This window comes from Festucalex cinctus, chromosome 19 (genome assembly GCF_051991245.1).
Source record: "Festucalex cinctus isolate MCC-2025b chromosome 19, RoL_Fcin_1.0, whole genome shotgun sequence".
Lineage (NCBI taxonomy): Eukaryota > Metazoa > Chordata > Actinopteri > Syngnathiformes > Syngnathidae > Festucalex > Festucalex cinctus.
The window spans coordinates 15,491,589-15,511,082 of NC_135429.1; the positions used below are offsets into that span (position 1 = coordinate 15,491,589).

The 19,494-nt window shown below is 38.2% G+C and overlaps 2 protein-coding genes across 2 annotated transcripts; both read right to left on the reverse strand.

The window, feature by feature from the left end:
• Window positions 1-19: 19 nt before the first annotated feature.
• On the reverse strand, window positions 20-11,427 carry slc44a4 (solute carrier family 44 member 4). The gene is made up of 22 exons (XM_077506463.1): window positions 11,201-11,427; window positions 7,754-7,802; window positions 7,543-7,616; window positions 6,934-7,012; window positions 6,672-6,771; window positions 6,441-6,566; window positions 6,278-6,338; window positions 5,814-5,931; window positions 5,300-5,383; window positions 4,942-5,054; window positions 4,360-4,482; window positions 4,147-4,246; window positions 3,950-4,042; window positions 2,948-3,050; window positions 2,577-2,836; window positions 2,334-2,428; window positions 2,153-2,256; window positions 1,999-2,072; window positions 1,755-1,825; window positions 1,565-1,659; window positions 1,394-1,478; window positions 20-785 (listed from the first exon to the last, which is right to left on the reverse strand). The coding sequence occupies exons 1-22, from the start codon at window positions 11,238-11,240 to the stop codon at window positions 676-678; spliced, it is 2,157 nt and encodes a 718-aa protein (XP_077362589.1). The 5' UTR covers window positions 11,241-11,427; the 3' UTR covers window positions 20-675.
• Window positions 11,428-14,201: 2,774 nt separating this feature from the next.
• On the reverse strand, window positions 14,202-19,401 carry LOC144007121 (triple functional domain protein-like). Its single transcript, XM_077506464.1, has 11 exons — window positions 19,217-19,401; window positions 17,396-17,598; window positions 17,111-17,257; window positions 16,914-17,025; window positions 16,542-16,657; window positions 16,337-16,462; window positions 15,809-16,003; window positions 15,064-15,175; window positions 14,789-14,982; window positions 14,617-14,715; window positions 14,202-14,337 (listed from the first exon to the last, which is right to left on the reverse strand). The coding sequence occupies exons 2-11, from the start codon at window positions 17,549-17,551 to the stop codon at window positions 14,257-14,259; spliced, it is 1,338 nt and encodes a 445-aa protein (XP_077362590.1). The 5' UTR covers window positions 17,552-17,598; window positions 19,217-19,401; the 3' UTR covers window positions 14,202-14,256.
• Window positions 19,402-19,494: the final 93 nt, after the last annotated feature.

The window sequence follows — 19,494 nt, forward strand, 5'->3', positions numbered from 1 at the left end:
TACAAGCCTGACAATCATACAAAGGTGTGATTATTTCGCCATTTTAATAAATTCCTTAACCTTTATACCTCGTGCCCTCAATGTATCCCACAACGTAGCTTGAAAAATAGTGAATGTATCCCACAATGCATTGTGCAAACAAAAAATATTAGGTTAACAGAAAGACTGAGGGGAGCTGTCATACAAATGTTCATTAAGCGCTTTGTATCCATTTTTTTGTTTGTATCCAGTAGTTATAATTATTTGGCAGCTATGATAATTAAGCTAAGCCTGACTAATAGTTTAAACTCTTTGTCATTAGGTTGAAATAAATAATCCATATACTATTAGGGAATTTGGGGAACAAACAATATTTTTATTACAAATGAAAAATATTAAGATATGGTCATGTGCGTTTATAAAACTATCTTAAAAAAAAAAAATATCCATCAAAAGAAATCACGTCGAGGTCCTCTGAACATTTTTTTTCCTGAGCCAACTTGCGTAAACAAAGCTGCGATCAATCAAGAAAACTCACAACAAGCTAAGTCTTCATATGTACATTACGGTCATGAACATTAATATTTAAGCTTTGAAAAATAATTCAAATGTGCAAAATCAGCGTTTTTGTTTTGGTAAACATAACAGAACAGTCTGGAATCATTACTTAGTCCCGCATGGGCAGTGTGAACAAGGTCACTTCCTTTTTTGGGGTCTCTCGTTGGATTTGTTCAGGATCGTCATGAGGTCTTTGGACATGAAATACGGCTTCTCCAGAGAGCCGTCATTCCGTTCCAAGTCCTCCACTGTGAACAGATCATTGCAGTGTAAAATTATGCAGGGATGTGACGATAAGGGCAATATCATGATATTAAAACCACAATATCGTTGTCGTCATGGTCACAATATTTAAAAGGAACACATCTGTTCAAAAAGTCAGGTTGATTTCCATTTGTGCAGTTCTAGCAACCTCTAGTGGCTAGTTTATGAGTGCAATTTAATTTTCATTAGGGATGTTTTGGATGTTTAAAATCGATGCTAATTGTCAGATGAAGGGGAACCTAATTTGCTTGTGAAGCGATCAATGTGTGCTTGTATTAGCAAGTAAGTGCCTCAATATTGTTATTAGAGATTGTAGGTGGTTTATATGCATTGCTGTTATGTACACACAATAAGCACAATATTGTGTTTTTTATTTTAGTATGAGCTCCCTTTTTTACAATATTGTGATCTTTTTTTAAATGCCGCCAACAATATCGTATTAATTATCGTATTGTGACCTATCGTGATAATATCGTATTGTGATGTTTGGACATCGTTAGATCCCTACTGCCTTGTTTACTCTTGACCTTAAAATGCGCTTAGTATTGTTTACGAAATATGGCTAAAGAAGCTTATATCATTGTGTACTCACAAAAGCAGAGGAAGAGCGTGTCGACACACATGCTGTACACACTGAAGAATCCGTGTGCGATGAGGTAGCTGCCAAACACGACCACCTATGATGGTCATTTTTTGGGGGGGAACACCAAATGAGTTTTGCTCGCATAGTTGAGTGGATAAAATAAAAATATTCAAGTCATACAATGATTGGCATCCAGTAGTAGTTGAGGGTCTCCGACTGCTCTGTGCTGTCTGATAAAGGAATCCGGCCGGAGAAGAAGTAAAAGGACAGCACACCTGCAAGAAAAAAGCGTGGCATTACTGTTCATTGGATTCGGAATTCAAAATGTGCAATAGAAATTTTGAAGACATTAAAAAGGTGTAATACGTACCCACACCTCCCACTACAAGGAGCTTCCCAAAGAACAGCAACAGGTCGGCCACTTTATCCAATATTACAGTTCTGTGACATTTTTTTTTTTTTTACAAAAATGTGTTTATCATAAATTATAATATAATCAAATACTAAAATAAAAAAAAAAGAGCATCCACAGAAATATATTACATACAAATTCTAACCTATCTGTTCATTTTAAAAACCAAACACACAAAAACAAACCAAAAAAAAGCACAAACCTTATTATGTTTCTCATGATTAGTGCGAAAGCATTTTTGGCTGAGGTGCAGAAGTTTTTCCCATAAACAGCAATCTGAGGAATAGCACAAGTTATATAAAAATATTCAAGTATTGTGTGCTAATGGCACGATTATTTACACCTGATGATCTTACCATTATGTATGCGTTTCTATTGAGAAACTTCAAGAACTTCTCGAGGCACCAGAAGCAACACTTCATGCAGCACAGGATGAAACGTGCGCACGGGTTTTGTGCCCCTGGGTGGATGTTAAGGAGACAAAAGCATATTAGAAAATGATATAACAGCATCTTATTATACAGTGAGAGGCCTTACCTTTGGTTTTGTGGTCAATATATTCAAGGAGGACCCTCACAAACTGCACTAAGGTCAGGATCAAAGCACCAAATGCCAACGAGCCAACATGGTACCTGAAATGATTTACGAGTTCTTGGATCCATAAGGGTTGCTACCACCGTTTTCTTAAGGTTTTTAGCGCCCACTAGAGGACAGAGCTGAAACTGCAGTTTTCTTTTCCCCATCGCATTCACACTTAACAGAGCATAACCACCGACCTACCTTAGCGCGCACACAAAGGCCTTGAACACGGGGAACGCGGGGATGTCGTTCGATTTGTCGTAAGCCCAATAATAGGAGGAAAAGGCGCCGGCCAGCGTGCACTGGCCCAGAGCGATGACAAAGTTGACACACCAGAGAAAGGCCAGCACATTGTAGATCTGAAGGTAGAGCAGGTTCCTCTGGAAGAGCCCCTCAGTGTTGTAATTGACAAAGATGCACGCAGCAGTGGGGCAGTTTGGGTAATCGGATGCACTGAAGTTCTAAAGCAGGTAGAACAGTGAGTGAATGATGTCAATGTCGATGTCAAGTTCACCTGTCCCATAAAAAAGGTGCAGGCCAATCAATCACGCATACTCTTGCAGCCCATTCACCTGAGGGTCGCAGCCCACGGTGCCGTTGATGCCCTGGCAACTGCTCGTACGAGAGTCGAGAGCCACCACTTTGTAGACAGCCTCTCCCGAGGTGGCCAAATACCTGGATTGATTAGCTCAGGAGAAACAATTATGCCGTGTGCTGGTTCATATTTTACACTATTCTCGATCTACACCAGGGGTCAGCAGCCTTTATTAGTTATGGATATATCATCATTTTCGGCCTCTCTTCTTTTTTTGGATATTTTATGACATTTTCCCCTGCCTTTTTTACTATCAATTTTCTGACATTTTGGGGGAATTTTGTGGACATTTTATGGTAAGTTTGGGGATTTCTTCTTTGGTTTTTGGACATTTTGTGAGTACTTTTTGAAAGTTTTCTGATGTTTTTTTGTTTGTTTTATTTATTTATTCATTTGTTTTGTTTTTTTCCTTTGACTGAATGAATTTTTTGATTTATTTCTTTTTTAGGCAATTCCAAAGACATTTCATGGTAATTTTCTACCTTTATACAGTAATTACATTTTGAATGTTTTCTTTTCCGCCTTTTTTCAAATAAACTTTCTGACTTTTTTGGCAATTTTGTGTACTTTTTATGGTATTATTCTGATTTTCTTCTTTTTGTATTTTTTAAGGTATTTTTTTAATTTTTTTTTTCCATCTACCTTTCGTCTCTCTTTTCTGACAACTTTTAATTTAATTTGGACTGACTTTATTTTATTTTTTTTAATATTTAAGGATTTAAATATTAAATAAAAAAATAATTATTTTCAAGAATATTTTAGCTAAAACAAGTAAATATATATATATATATATATATATATATATATATATATATATATATATATATATATATATATGCATTTTTACTAGTTTTTTATTTTATTTTATTATTTTATCATTATTATTTAGAGATCCATAGAAGGGACAAAAGAGCCATGTGTGGCTCCAGAGCCGCAGGTTGCAGACCCCTGAATTCTCCATGCTCACTCGAAAGGATACAATGCGGTGCTAACCCAGTAGGCCACACAAGCCAAGATGAAAACAAACGTCAACAGTGGATAAAACAAGGCACTCATCATTTGACTGATGGCCCTGTGGAACAGATCATGTCATGAAGAAGAAGACACAAGATGCCTAACAAGCTGTAACAAGTCCAAAAACAAGCATCTATTAAATTGCATCACAGCACGACTCACTTGCTGGACTCCTTGATGATTGCGATGGCGATGAGGATTCGGATTCGCAGGAAGATCAGGACTAAGATCACGATGACCTCCACCACAGAGATAATGATCACTGAGGAAGCAAAAGATGTTTTTTTTTTTCTTTTTTGCCTTAGTGTCGATTTTGGCAGGATTTAGAAAGTATATTCACGCATATGGTAAAATAATATGACTGAGTGAACTCACAGAAAGCTAACCAGGTCTCTTGCACTTGTAGGTAAAAACTGAAGTCGGTGGTGAAGCCAATGTCATTAATGGAAGCAGAAAGGTTCTTGTAGTTATCGTACTCCCAGTAGCAGTGCCAAATCCCTGAAAGGAAATCACATAATGTACACAAACACAAGACTCAAATCGAATCAAACAAAGACTCCATCACAATCATAAGGAATTTTGCATGGTGCTGAGTCAGGGTCGCAAAAGGTTTGGATTTTTCATTATCTTTAGCTTTTATTTTATTTTGAATTAGTTTCTGTAGAGCACATTTGCTAATTTTTATTTGATGAAAATGTTTTGTTTTAGTTTAGTTTTTTTTAAATATATGGAGTATTCGTGGAGTGCAAGTTGAATTAAAAGAAAAAAAGAGACATAGACTGATCTCTACTAAATACATTTAAAAGGAACCCAGAACCTTGTATATTAACAAAAATGAAATTTTTTTTTTGCTACTTTTGTGGTGAATTTTTATTCATTTTAATAACTTTGTACTGAGTAGTGTTTGCCAAAACTTTCTAATTGAAGCAGAAATGAATACATGCAGTTTATATTCACCATAAGCCCCGATGCAGAGGACGGCTACAATAATGAGCCACACCATAACCTGAGCAAGGAATCTCAGCAGCAACAGGAACCACATGCTGAGCATCATGGCTATTGCCAGAGCACTGGGGAAAAAACACAACTATATTAAGCAAATGTGAAAAAAAACAAGTCGACAGTGAGATGATAGGCAGAGAAGAGAAACATTTATGCTGACGTGCAACTGTTAAGAAAAAGTAGCTTGTGATTCCATGTGTCCTCAATTTTGTCAGGTTATCACAAAGTTATAAAGGTAATCATTGACACAGAAAGGTTTTTTTTTTTTTTTTATGTATTATCCAACAGGTGGAAGTGTGAGGCATCAACTCACGCAAGGATCCAGGGCCATGATGATGCAAAATCCTCAAAGATCCTGACACTTATGTCCCTGAGACCGAAGCCGTTCAAAATGTCCCTGATCAAGACAAAAACAAACAAACAAAAAAAACAATGTCAGTTGTACTTTGTGGCAACAATTCATAATAAGCATGCTATGGAGCTACTAAAATTGATGTGGTAAAAAACAACAACAACTTGACATTCTAATTCAACATCACAAGACAGTTTAGTTGCATTTTAGGTTTCTTTCCACTGCATCAATTTTGGCATCCAAACCGAGACTGAACATGTCTCAAGATAACACGGCTGACTCATGCACAGCAACAGGAGTAACTACAATTAAGGTTCCACACACTTTCGAGGCAACCGGCCCTGTGCTGGTAACAAGGAGAAATGAGAGGATTACTAAAGTGGGTCTGCTTTCATTTGGGCATTTAACAGTGACCATAAATGTGTGGGGATAAATTCAAGCAATATTGCTATAAACTGATATTCATTGTGTCTACCCAGTGCCGTTCTTGAGGAGGCTGATCGTGTCGCTGGCAGATGGTGGCAAGCCCTCACCGGAAAAATCCGGTGGCATATCCACAAGCGCTTCGACGTCAGGCAAACATCTTCTTATAACTACAAAGAGGACAGACAATAAAATTGTCATTTTTAGTTTTGTGCGTCAGAAGAAAGAAAGAAAATAATAAATACAGTGGAACCTCCAAAGTCAAAGAGTCTGCTCTGCGATGTGTGTACTTTTTGTTTTTCGATAAGAAATAATTTACAATGCAATCTGTGAGATGTTAGCCTCAAGTTAGTCAAGAAGAGAGGTGGTTCAAAGTTTTGTGCGACTTCAGAGGCATATCCTTCCTGGTAATTTACGTTTGACTTCTGAGGTTCCATTGCATCAAGAACCTTAAATCTACAATTAGCATTTCGACCACAATTAAGATTGCTGCCATATGAATTAATTTCCACTCACCAGAGGTTGTGGGAATCGTGTAGGAAGGACACAGATCCTTTTGCACAATATCTTTAACAGTCTAAAAACAAATGTATTGTATTGAGACTTAAATCCTTAAACATAGACCAACCACAGATTGCTGAACGAATAACAATTTTGATGGAACAAGCACAAAACTTACCAGATTGGTGTTTACCAGGTTTATGGTCGGTGCACAGAAGCTTTGATTGAAAACTTTTGCAGGTTTTAGGGCTAAGTCAAACGGAGTGACGGCAGAGAATTCAGTGGGGCACTTTTCCACACACACCTGGTAAGGTGTAAACATGCAAGATTACGGTGGAGAGAGGTGGCAAGTATGGTAACAAAAAAAAATAAAATAAATGTTACATATTCCACATGCAAACCATTCTACCTGTGTGGTTGGACACTGAAGCCCATTAAGAGCCGCTGCCATCATATTAAAACCTGTTGCACATTTGACAATGTCAAAGTACAAAAGTGAAGGTCGGTTTCTGAGAGGACACAGAAGAGGACAAATGTTAACTAACATAGCTTTGGTATATTGTATTTGTATGTATGTATATATATATATATATATATATATATATATATATATATATATATATATATATATATATATATATAAGTAATCCATGCAAGTGAAAGTTAATCACATATTTGGTCCGGTGCCACAGAACCATCCAGTTGAGTTCTTTGGAAAAAGAACTTGCCGGGGATCTCCGTAAAGCCATGCTGACAAAAGCAAAGATGAAACAACAAAATTTCGTACAGTTACATCACATTTACAGTACAGAGGAAAGTTTCTGCTATTGCTAGTAAAAAAATAAATAAAAAATCGACATGGACAAAACCTAATGATGCAACTTAATGAGGTCCTATTATGCTGCCTGCACACATACTTTGTGTTGACTTAAGATAAGGGAATGTGTGCTGTGTGTTGGAATGAGTTTTATGGCCCAGCTGGTCATGCTTGAACAAGTTCTTGTATTTATTTAAACTTTTTTGATTGTTTAGAGTTTATGAGTTCATATTGTACGTATGAGAATCACTGCTTTGGCCATTTAATTTCGCTCTTATTTTGGACATTGCTGATTTTTATTTGTATAAAAAAAGATTTTTAGCTAAGAAAAAAACAAACAAACAAATCATACTTCTTCTCACTGATCAATCTTTGTGTCTACTTTTAATGTGTTAAATATAAAACAATGAAAGAGGAAATAGAGTGACTCAGAGATCAAGTTTGGGAATGTGATTTCGCTCACCTAAAATCCCAACTGCGATGTATCCAAGGATGACTGTGACAAATAAAACGCAGCAGATTATGTCGGTGCACCCTCTGGTGGGGAAAACAGGAGAGCAAAACTTGTAAGTGGGCTGTGTGGACTTTGCACAGACACTTGTCTTCAATGTCGGTCAGTCAGCCGGTTGAAACTAATGGGAAAAAATGCAGCAGGAAATGAAATTGAAAATCACCTCTTCCTTATGGGTCCATTAAAGGAGGGATCATACTGGGCAGGTTCACCTAGATTAAAAAAAAAAAAAAAAAAAAAAAAAAAGACAAGAAAATGTATTACAATCGAATGATTACAAACTTTTAAAAGTTTTAACAGAGCATTATTCATAATGCATCATTGGAAAACATTTGTGTGCATAGTATTTATTGTACAGGGAGTACAGTATATGATTAAACAATGCCAAGTGTTGTGTTCCTTTTAAGGCAAGGCAAGGCAAGGCAAGTTTATTTGTATAGCACATTTCATACACAAGGCAACTCAATGTGCTTTACACGAGGAAAGACAACACATAAGCATCAAGAAACAGTAGTTAACATTCAGAGGAAGAAAAATAAATGAAAATAGGTTACAAACTAACAATCTTAAAACATTATTCAACAAACTTTAAAAAATTTAACATAAGGAAGTTTAAAATGATAATGATAAAAAAATAAAATAAATAAAAAAATAAAAAAATAAAAATAAAAATAAAAATAAAAATAAAAAAAAGGTTAATGAAATACTGTGCCAACGGCAAAAGGCGGAAGTAATTGTTATGAGTTGGGTAGCTTACAAGTGCTGTAAATGTATGTTTAGGACAGGGTGGTGGTGTTGTGGGAGAAAAAAAAACATTTGTTTCCTGGAACAAAAAGAATGATTAACTACGGTAGTACAACAGCTTATGTATAAAAAACAAAAAGATGTCTTGTAAATTAGGCAACATTTTGGGTTGCAAAAAAGCTGTAACACGTGAAGTGAAGCTGCCGACGCACAGCACTAGCACTAACACATGAGTTATTTGAATATCATTTGAATTTACAATGTTGCTTATATTATGTTTTCGGAAGACTCCAAATAGACAGTGGGACAAAAAATGAACAGCTATAAATTTGGAGCACCAACTAAATTTTCAGAAAAATAAGCTTAAAGGAAGTCAACGTAAAACTTTTATGTTCTATTCAGCGACACATGGCGGCCATTTTGTCACTTGCTGTACTGAAAATTACATCACAGTTGCATAGGCCCAGGCAACGACCAATCACGGCTCAGCTTGCAAATGTCACATGACCAAACTCAGAAAACAGGTGAGTCGTGAGCAACTGTGATGTCATTTTCAGTCGAAAGCAAGTGACAAAATAGCCGCCCACTAAAATGTGCCGCTCAATTCATATTCCATAAAAACAATATTAATCATAATACAGAGCGTAGACTAGTGGGGCCGGATAGAGCATATTGGAAAGAAACTTTGTGGGTTGACGTTCATAAAACTGAACAGGAAAAAATGGTTTTATTATGGCAAGTGTTTGGGCATCCAAATATAATCAATGTCAATAGCTAAATGTTTTGAAATCGGAGTAAATCAGAGGACAACCAGCCTCCAAGATTGTGTTCCACTTTAGAGGGTCCAATGTCCTGGAAACAAGACCATAAAACTATTTGTCAATATTCCAAAAGGAATACATCACACAGCTCAAGAGGTCATCTTCAGAGTTAGAAGTGACAAAACGAAGCATCGTGAAACGCCCGCAACAAGGGAACCTGTTCATCGGCCTCTTGCTGTGACACGAGTGTCACATTTCACAATGCTGTTTGCGGTAAACGCTGACTCGTAAATAGGCTCACACTGACTCCATTTAATGACGTCTCGGTTTGATAACGTTTTTATTGCTCTGGCTCATATGGAAGAGAGAATGGGTGTTGTGGGTCAGGAGGAGTAGCCTTCTGAGTTATCTAATGACTCAGCTTCCTTTATGTATCCCATCAGAGCAACATGCTCATAAAAAAAAGAAAAATCGGTCACTTCCAAGGTATCGTTCCAATCCCAACTGACAAAGAAATGTTTATCATTTTGATTATGTGTTGGCCTTGTGTAAAATTAAAAAGAGACCGTGTCACCATTCAAAATATGTGATTTATCAATTCAACTGTTGAAACTGAACTCGCAAAAATCTCAAGGGTCAGAGGTGTCATTTTATCAGCTATTAGTGACAAAAGGGGGATTTAACTTATATTCATATATGTTCGTTTGCTATGGAATTTTACTTCAAAAGTAACAAGCAAATAACACTACTGATACATGGATGAGTTTCGCAGCAGGCTTTGTACTCTTCGTAATCTATAATCGCAATGGGACATTTTGTTATTGCTAAGTTGATAAAAGGTCATAAATGAATCACTGTAATGTTTTGTTTTGGGTTTTGTGTTTTATATACAAAGGCCAACATTCTGACAGATGGTTTATCATGAATCTTGTATTTGGTATATGGTGTTCAAGCAGGGTCATAATTAACATTAGTGGCATTCTTAATGGCCATAGCAGTTTCTGTTTTAACTGAAGTGCAGTAGGACGTTTTAGTTAACCACGGTACAACGGTAATAATATAAAAACACTTCCTCCACTCATGCATTCCTTGGATATCACCTCAATTGAGTCCTAGGCAATTGCTCTAAAACCTCAAATGATGAATTGTAGACAGAAATTGTCAATACACAATGTCACAATTAGGTCTAAACCAAGTCATCACTTTCAGGTATACATTAATAATCTCAAGAACATGACATGCTTTTCCCAAAGTGTTTTTGTGTTTTATTTGAAGACATGAAACACAATCTGTATTTACCTCCAGGGAGGGTTTATTTACTGTCGCCTGGTTAAGCCTCCCATTCTGTCAATACGCTTACTCGTGGCTTCATCAAAAGAACAAATGTCAAGCTGAAGAATTACAAAGTACCATACCAACCTTTTATAAATCTGCATCGCCAGTCCGAAGGAATGTTCTGTTTGACCCCCACCCAAGAAAAAACAACAACAACAACAACAACTATAGATAATGTAATTATTGAGGATTTTTTGGGGGAGGGTAATTATTTTTTCTTTGTGTACATGGTATGGAAGGTTCTTCTTATACTAGCTCAGTTTTCCTCAGTGGTGAAAACAGGTACAGTATTAAAATGACCAAGGAGCTATCACTTGGAAGCCATATACAGTTGAGTAAAGTATTCCTATCTGTTGTAATTTATTACTTGACTATTGTATTTGCGTAATTAGTAGAATTAAGGTGTGAGAATTACACCTGTACTTAATTGTTTAATAGAGAGATAAGACAATGTGCCTTGACTAAAACAAAAAACAAACACAAAAACAAAAAAACAAAAAAACTAACAAACAAACAGGGAAACAAGAGGGCGACTTGACGTACACAAAATCGAGTTACTTCTCCGGCACTGCAACTAACCTCCCTGTACAGCCTGGAATGTGGAACATATTCCGGAGATTTTTAACACTCACTTATTCGAAGGTAAAAGTAAAAACTTCTTAAATTACACCTCAAACTCTTTTGATATTTGACCCCTTGTTCCCCGAAGTGAAGAACAACAAAAAGCCCCCGGGAGGTAACGGGTGATGGCGACATGGCAACTCACTCACCGTACGAAGAGTCTGGTTTTGTCTGCTCTCTTTTGCCCATTTTCCACCTCGACCCCCACAACTCCTCTTTTTTTCCTCGGCTTGTCACTCGCAGCTCACTTTTCTTTTGAGTTAGCCAAAAAATGTCCAAGTAGAGAGTACTTCAAAATCTTTTCAGAGGACACAGTCGAGTGAATCTTTTCCCCGCATACAGTTGTTACTAAGCAGTGACGACATGAACGCACCTGCTTTGGGACGTGCACCGGAAGTTGGCAGGTGCACTCGCCTCTCAGAGACGTGAAAACATCGGAATCTTTTTGTTAATAGTAATTGTTTTTGTGTTAATTTATTAATAACCCTGGGCAGAAAACAGTGCTAGCAGTGGCATTTCATTGCGTGTTAATATTATATACGTCATTTTGGATCCCATTTAGAAACAGTGGACAGTGATGCGTACATGAAAATGGCGACGTCATCTTTATTTTTACGATGCTCTCGCTGGCTTTCTCCGATCGCAATGCATGTAATGTTACCCCATTAGATGGCATGTTAAACGGTTTTTGCCCAAATTTAAAATTAAGCGTGCTTCCTCGCTTGTCTGCATACAAATATGAACCGTTTTATAGTATAAGCAAAACAATCTAAACTTTCTACTTGTTGTTTAGTGTAATATTGTCGTCGTACGTATAATCTTATTTTGGTTGAGAAACTTGAGACACGATCTGGGTTGAGGATCACGATTGACAAAACCGCAATTAATGATCCCATCACTGGCTTCTAAGTTTACTTCCGGCACTGTGTAGTTATAACAAGATACAATAGTAAGACTCAATGTGCAAACATTTTCTTCAAATTTAAATGTATATTTTAAAAAGAGTTACAAAACAACAACAACAGTAAAAGGCAACACAAATGGATATGCGATGCCTCAAATACATGACAGATCATTTCATTTCTGGTTTTCCAGAGTGTGTACAAAAATGCAGTCTGTTTCTTAGAACCACAGGAAATATACAATATGGGTTATGCAATGGCATATTAATGCTGAAACCTGTTTTGTCAAATATAGCTACATTGTTCAACAACAAGCATACGTTATGTAAACAAAAATGGCATTTCGTTGTAACTGTTACATATTGTCTCATGGAGGAAATGTTTAGTGACATTGCAAATTAGCCTGTGATTTGGTGGCAAAAAAATTACCACCATTGAATGAAGTTAAAAAAAAAAGCACCTTTACATTCAAAAACAACATATGAAAGACAAACTCCTATTTCTGTTGTTAAATGCTGGGTATAGTCAACCCACAGTCTGCTCCCGACTCAGGACTGGCCTCCAGTGGAGCCAATCTGCTCTGCTCCAAAGCAAGAAAGCAAGAAAGCAAGAAAGGAAGGAAGGAAGGAAGAAAGAAAGAAAGAAAGAAAGAAAGAAAGAAAGAAAGAAAGAAAGAAAGAACTAAACAGCTGGTAGTTGATTTAACCGATGTTTTAAACCAGTGGTGTCCAAACTATGGCACAAGGGGCCATTTGTGGACCGCCCCCCATTTTTTAAGCGGCCCGCGACATACACTAAAAATGACATATGCTACTAATAAATTAATTTTATTATACTGTAGAGCTTTTCTAAATACGCAAATGAACCGTTTACAATTTAAAAAAAAAGAAGTAACGTTTCTCTTCATCAAGACTGCTATGAATAAGGATCAGTGTTTTAAGTGGGCCGGAACGCACCGGTGCGGAGCACTTCTAAAAATCTCACTTGAGCGTTCAGGTACTTCTCAACGTGCAAAGAACGTACTATCGGCGTTCCGGTACGCTCAACAGTGCATGTTTTTATCCCCAAAAGCTGTTCCGGCGAGCGCCACTCATCCACGGACTTGCATATAGTACGGAAGTCCTGCGCTCATCACATTAACATGCACACGCATACTCCAGAACTTTTACACATCTCTGCTTTGTGACAGAAGCGCGCTTACGTCGTTCAAGTCGGCCGCTGTAAACGTGATGCTAGCGAACCTGAGTGAGTGTGTTGAACCATAGTTCTTGAGTTTAAAAAATGAAATAAAAACGCTACCATGCTGTCCCAGCTCAAAGCTTCAATAAGACTACGGTCAGATGGTGGATTCGCACAGGCTGATACAGCACGGATGTAAAAATAAACGGCTGCTCATGCTGTAGCGAGAAGGGAAGCCTGCGGCGGCCATCTTGCGTTGCCACACGCATTCGGACTTCTTGACTCCACGAGAAGAGGGCGCTATTGCACCGCTGTTATTTGTTGGCTGAGAACCGACGAATGGCTTCCCATAGGCTACAAGTTAAACGTTTGTCTTTCAGACATTGAGATAAGTTTTTCAGTCATCTTGTAAGAATTTGAACCTGTCATGGATGAAAACATCGTTAAGCTATTCAAATTTTACATGTCGCGCACAGTAATCCATGGAAATCACGTCAGTCTGAAACATATCGAGTAGCATCGTTTGCTAAAGCTCATTTGAATATGGATGTTGTCGCTAAACAAAGCATCATATTTGACAATTAACGTCTTCGGAAAGTATATACTGTACTGTAGATCCCTTTTATCTTCATATACAGTGAGAATGATAATTTAGCTTTACATGATGAACATAATGTGCCCAACAGAATGCATAACCAACTAAGTGCCTGTGGACATCCTGACCTACTTTGCACATTGGAATATTAATTATTTACAATGAAATTATTGACAGAGTGCATTACATACAAGTAGAGTCGCGTTCAACTGTCTCCAGGATCAACAAACTGCGAATATATTGCTACAATAACGGCGGAATAAAATGCACACATGCCTCATTCGTCACTTTGAAGCAAAGAAACTTATATGCACTGCAACAAAAGGAACACTGTTTATATGAGGAAAGCGCCCCCAAGTGGACAAATATAGTACTTGAATCAAACAGTAACAACAATGTAGGACAGTTTGAGAGCTCTGACATGAAACACAAACACATCGTTTAGTTTGGCCACCACTTTATATATATACACCACTTTTATATAAACATATATACAACAGAGATAGAAAAACTCCTTCGACAGTCAGGGTCATCTCAGGTGCATGGAGGGCTCTTGGATCACCGTCCTCAGATGTTGGATCCAGTCGTCCTTGCTCTGCATGTTGGATGCCTGTTGATTAGGATGACAGTCAAATGTTAAGACCAGTGTTGGGCAAGTTACTTCCAAAATGTAACATATTCCATATTACGAGTTACTTGCATTTGAAAGTAAAACGTTTCTTTACAATATTGCCATCTGTGTCGAGTAACTCAAGTTTAAGTTACTTTTAAGTTACATATCGAACATATTGTCAAGAATTTTTGGGGGGTTGACTTCCCCTTTAATGTGAGTACAATGTGAGGAAATCCCACATGGGTGAAATCTTCGATGTATGTTAGAACATCGAACCTGAATAACAATGACGCCCGACGTCGGCGAGCTTCTCAACCAAATTGCAAACTTGCAGGGGTCTCCATCAATATGTTCGTTCAACGCCAACGTGGAGGTCTGGTGAGAAAACGGATTGACAGTCTTTATTGGGAATGTTGCATCGATGGAAAGCGTGTTCAATCGGACTCACAAAGAGTTTGCCCGTGTAGATGTATTTGCCTACGACGTTGGAGTCCTTGACCTCCTTGCTGAATACAAGGGACCTCTGGAAGAGGAAGACGTGCCTCTTTTTCACCCGTCTGGGGCTCAGCGGCTTTGGACTCCACATTTGGATGGAATCATGGAACATCAGCTCGCCTTGTGACTCAATGTCCTCATCGAAACCTGAGTGAGGAAAAAGGGAATGTAAGCAAATGACACCTCAACAATGAATGAATTGTGGTCTTCCTGTCCGTGTTCTGTCACCTTGCAGCATTGAGAGATGCATGGCATTGTTGGCTCTCTTTGGAATGCTGAGCATCACCTCCAGGGCCTCCTTGACCTCGCCTTCCTCTTCATCACAGCAGGTTAGAAGCTCCTGGGCGGGGGGGGGAAATTGTGTACTCAAAGTATAGTTGTACTGTATATGTTTGCTGAAACTTTATAATTACTGACAACAACTAACGAACACGTGGTTACCTTAACAAAAATAGGTTAAAATAATAAAATAAATACATAAATAAATAGCCACCCTTTTCTCTGATTACTTTTTTGAACATTCTTGGCATTCTCTCGTTGAGCTTCAATAGGTCGTCACCTGAAAGGGTTTTCCAACAGTCTTTAAAGAGTTCCCAGAGGTAAGAATGACAAAAGGATGCAAAAAAGTAACCGGAGCAAAGGATGGCTATATTGAAGAATCTTGAATATGAAATATGTTTTAGTTATTTTATTTCACCTTTTGTTTAAGTACATAACTCCACATCTGTTCATACAGTTTTGATGCCTTCAGTGAGAATCTACAAAGTAACCAGTCATGAGAATAAAGCAAATATATTGGATGAAGAAAATGTGTCTGAATGTAGACTCTGTTGACCTAAGCAACTTTTTAAGTACTTTTACTTTAATTTGGTTTTGACAATGACTCAAAAAAAAGTAAGGCAATTGGATTTGCAACTTTTGATTCAATTAGATTGAATGATGTAAAATTGACAGTGTCTGAATGTAGACTTACAGCCTTGTTGGCGTGGGACGAGGTACCCAAGTTCTTCTCCATGCTGCGGTTGTGTTTGTCCATTCGCAGGTGAAAGTCCTGGAAGCAATTTGCCAATTCTGTCGCCCGTTTCTTGACCTCGCAAGCGTGACGGTGACCTTTGTCGCAGTAGTCGTCCGCCTGTTGGATGAGCAACTTCACGCACTCCTCCGTTTCCTGCAGATGAGTGAATAAGAGTATTTTTGCATGCTTGTATTAGAAATTAATATTTGGGTTGGACGTTGTTGCACTGAAAAGTTTCTAGACAGGAACATAGTTTACTGCTATTAACAATGTGTGAATTACAAACATAATAGAAAGGAAAAAGAAATGGTCATTTATAATATTGTCTTATTTTTAATTAAACTTTTTTGGCACCTTGAAAAAAATAATCACATATTACATCGCAATCGCAATATTTAATTGTGTTCGCATTTAGATTATGTTTCAAAATTGTTCACCCCTAGCTTGCATCCAAATGTCAAAGCAAGCGTGTGACGTGCAACCCACCTTGGCAATGATGCGCAAGTCCTCGCCATCTTGCAAAAGCTCCTGCCTGCTTTTGTGGATGCGAGAGCCAGTGGAGAGGTGTGTGGACAGGTAAACCTCACCCATGTCCTGAATGGTCCCAAGCAGCTACAAACAAACAAACAGACGTGTGATGTTTTTGGTTGAGTCTCATGACGAAGTAAGAGACGAATATTTTCTAACTGACCTGTTTGGCCCGACGTTCAAATGCCACAAAACTCTGACACTGCTCCAAACTCTCCTTCTTCATGTTCCACAAGTGAAGGACACGATCTTCTCTCTCCAGCAGGTCAGCAAGGATTTCTATGACAACAAAATAAAAACCACACATTAGGGTAACTGAGATGATGAAAGATTAGATAAAACAGCATTTTACAATTCTTACAATTATTTACAATATTTTACAATTTTCTAGTAGTGCTTTGAATAATTTTTCACAGACAATTTGTGCTCAATTAAAGACACTGATTTGTAAAATTTTCTTATGCCAGCATTTGGTTACGGTTATATGAATCCCTTCGTTTTGCTAAATACATCTAATTATTTTGTCCAAACTGACTTCGAACTTCTTGCTTTTGTGCGTCATCGTGACTCTGCATTCCCATCTTGACGCCGTCCCTTTCCATGTACTTCAAGAAGATTTCTGTGATTCTACTGACCATACTGCACGCCTGAGTAACAAAAAAAGACAAACACTTAAGTTAAGAGGTATAACAATGCAAAACTATGTTTGTATCTTCCAGGTGTCATTTGAACCTTGAGGAAGACTTCCTTCTGCTCCAAGTGTTTCCTGATCCTGAGGGTCAAATCCGCCTCACATTTGGGGTGGAGATTGTCCGCTCCTCCGCACCAGTCGTCCTCTCGCTGATAGTCCTGCTCCAGGCAGTCCAACACACGGCACACCTGCAAGGGAGAAATCAAGTCAGTCCATGGTGTGCTTCTTGTTCCCCAGAATCGCATGTGTTCAAATGAGCCATCAAGGTAGGTTAATTCATTTTATGGAATCAAACGTCAAACATTGACATCTAATGCATGTCCTACTTTTTCTGAGGTCTTGTAGAAGGCCACAGAAACGACAACCAGCTTGAGTTTTCTTGGTGTTTTGCTCAAGAGCTGCGGCCAGTCGAATGTCGCACCCTCTGCGCAGTCTCTGTCCAGGTCCATGTCCTGGGCTCTGGATTTTCGAAAGCAGAACATCCTATTTGTGTGCACTGCTCAACTTTCAAAGCACTCTGGTGGGACTTCTGTAGGCAAGAGGTGGAGAACAGTCAGAAGATTGTTGCCATAAAGAAAGCACAATTTCATGGCAGCATTTCTGATTATATTGCCCAACTTACACAACAGAAACAAAACAATAGCAGCTGTAATAAAATGCTGTACATAAATTGCACATGAAACATACTAAATACAGTTTAAAAAAAATACTTAAAAAAAAAAATCAGTTTTCAGTTTTTATAGCGGGAAACCAGCAGCTGCAGTACCAGGGAAATTCTGTAATAAATGCAGTGGGGAAATGTAAACAACTTTACAGAACAGCTTGTTTATTTTACTGGTATTGAATGTACAATAAACAGACTCTGCATGTAAATTGTACAGAACAAAATGGTATAAAAGCAGCAAATGAAGATGAAGTACAATGTTATGTATGAGATTCTGTTTATTGTACATTCAATACCAGTAAAATAACAAAGTTGTTCAGTAAAGTTGTTTACATTTCATCGACACTTTTTTTTTTTTTTTTTTACATTATTTGCCTGGTAACCACAGCAGCCGGGTTTTCCCCTTAAAGACTCCGGAATTTTTTTTTTATTTTTTTTCCTCCAGTGTTATAGCTCCCTCCATAATGGCGGTTCGATGTACGTCACGCGTCCGATCAGGTTGAATGCAAAATGAAGTTTGAAAATACAGTAACAGCAGATTTGTAGCATCGTTGACAAATGGAAAAAATTTGAACACACACACTCACACATCCTTGTACATATATCTTTGTGAGGACATCCATTGACATAATGCATTTCCTAGACCCTTACCCTAACCCCAACCATCAAAAATGATTGCCTAACCCTAACCCTTACCCTAAACCCAACCATAACCCAATTCAAACCTAAACTCTAAAACCAAGTCTTGACCTTCAAAAAGAGGTCTTGAGAAGTGAGGACCGGCCAAAATGTCCTCACTTCACAAAAATGTCCTCATTCTGTTGGATAAAGACGTATTTTGGTCCTCACTATGTATCATGTAAAAGAACACACACACACACACACACACACACACACACACGCACACACACACACACACACACACACACACACACACACACACACACACACACACACACATAAATAAACGCAGTATAGTTCAAACGGTTTAAGATAACGCAAAAAGAAGGCAAATTTGAATTACTGATATCACACGTAGACATTCTACCAAATTAAATGTAGTCTATAACCTAAGCAGTCGTACCAAAACGAGAACGTGAAATCAAAACGGAGCCGTTGGGGCAACTGTCGATTCACAGGCACCCACAACAAGCGCGGTTCTCGAACGGCTAAAATTGCGCAGTTCACAACAAGACGCACGACACAAAATGAATACTAAAAGTTTACGTAAGAAAAAGTTTGGAAAAAGCAACACAAATTAAAGAGGACGTTTGCGAAGCTCTTGTAACTGCTACCGACTCGCAGGCATTACACATTCAATTCGGTATTTTAACGACATATTTGACTCGACAAAACACACACATAGAAAAATAGGAACATCAAAATGCTACGAGTGGCTGACCCACATATTTTGAAAAGTCCGTTTCTAACCAAAAGCCAACAGTCCCAGGAACACATTATCATGCAGCGTAATGCAACTCACCTTCAGCTTTTCGAAGTTAACAGCAGGTTGAAATCCAAGGGGAAGGAAAAGAAAGAAGACAAGTCTCTGTTTTTAGATGATATTAGTGTGTTGCTACTCCAAATCTCCACTTCAGCACCGAACAGCGTGCGCCACCGTCCACCTCCAAAACTCACGAAGTTCTGCTCATGCGCAATTACGCTGTTGCGTCCAGTTGATCAAAGAGGTTCTCGTGACGTCACGTACCTGGGTACCGGGAAATCCCCGGTGGGCCGCCGGTCCGGAGGGCAGTGGGTCAG

What these genes read in the sequence shown, in the direction of transcription:
- slc44a4 (XM_077506463.1), bottom strand. Translation starts at nt 11,240, where the DNA reads ATGGGCAAAAGAGAGCAGACAAAACCAGACTCTTCGTACG. An exon ending in CACGATTCCCACAACCTCTG is followed by an intron (nt 5,932 to 6,277) that starts GTGAGTGGAAAT and finishes TCCTCTTTGTAG; the next exon opens with TTATAAGAAGATGTTTGCCT. An exon ending in ATCATGAGAAACATAATAAG is followed by an intron (nt 1,826 to 1,998) that starts GTTTGTGCTTTT and finishes AAAATGTCACAG; the next exon opens with AACTGTAATATTGGATAAAG.
- LOC144007121 (XM_077506464.1), bottom strand. Translation starts at nt 17,551, where the DNA reads ATGTTCTGCTTTCGAAAATCCAGAGCCCAGGACATGGACCTGGACAGA. An exon ending in TTGAACGTCGGGCCAAACAG is followed by an intron (nt 16,463 to 16,541) that starts GTCAGTTAGAAA and finishes GTTTGTTTGTAG; the next exon opens with CTGCTTGGGACCATTCAGGA. An exon ending in GCATCTCTCAATGCTGCAAG is followed by an intron (nt 14,983 to 15,063) that starts GTGACAGAACAC and finishes TTCCTCACTCAG; the next exon opens with GTTTCGATGAGGACATTGAG.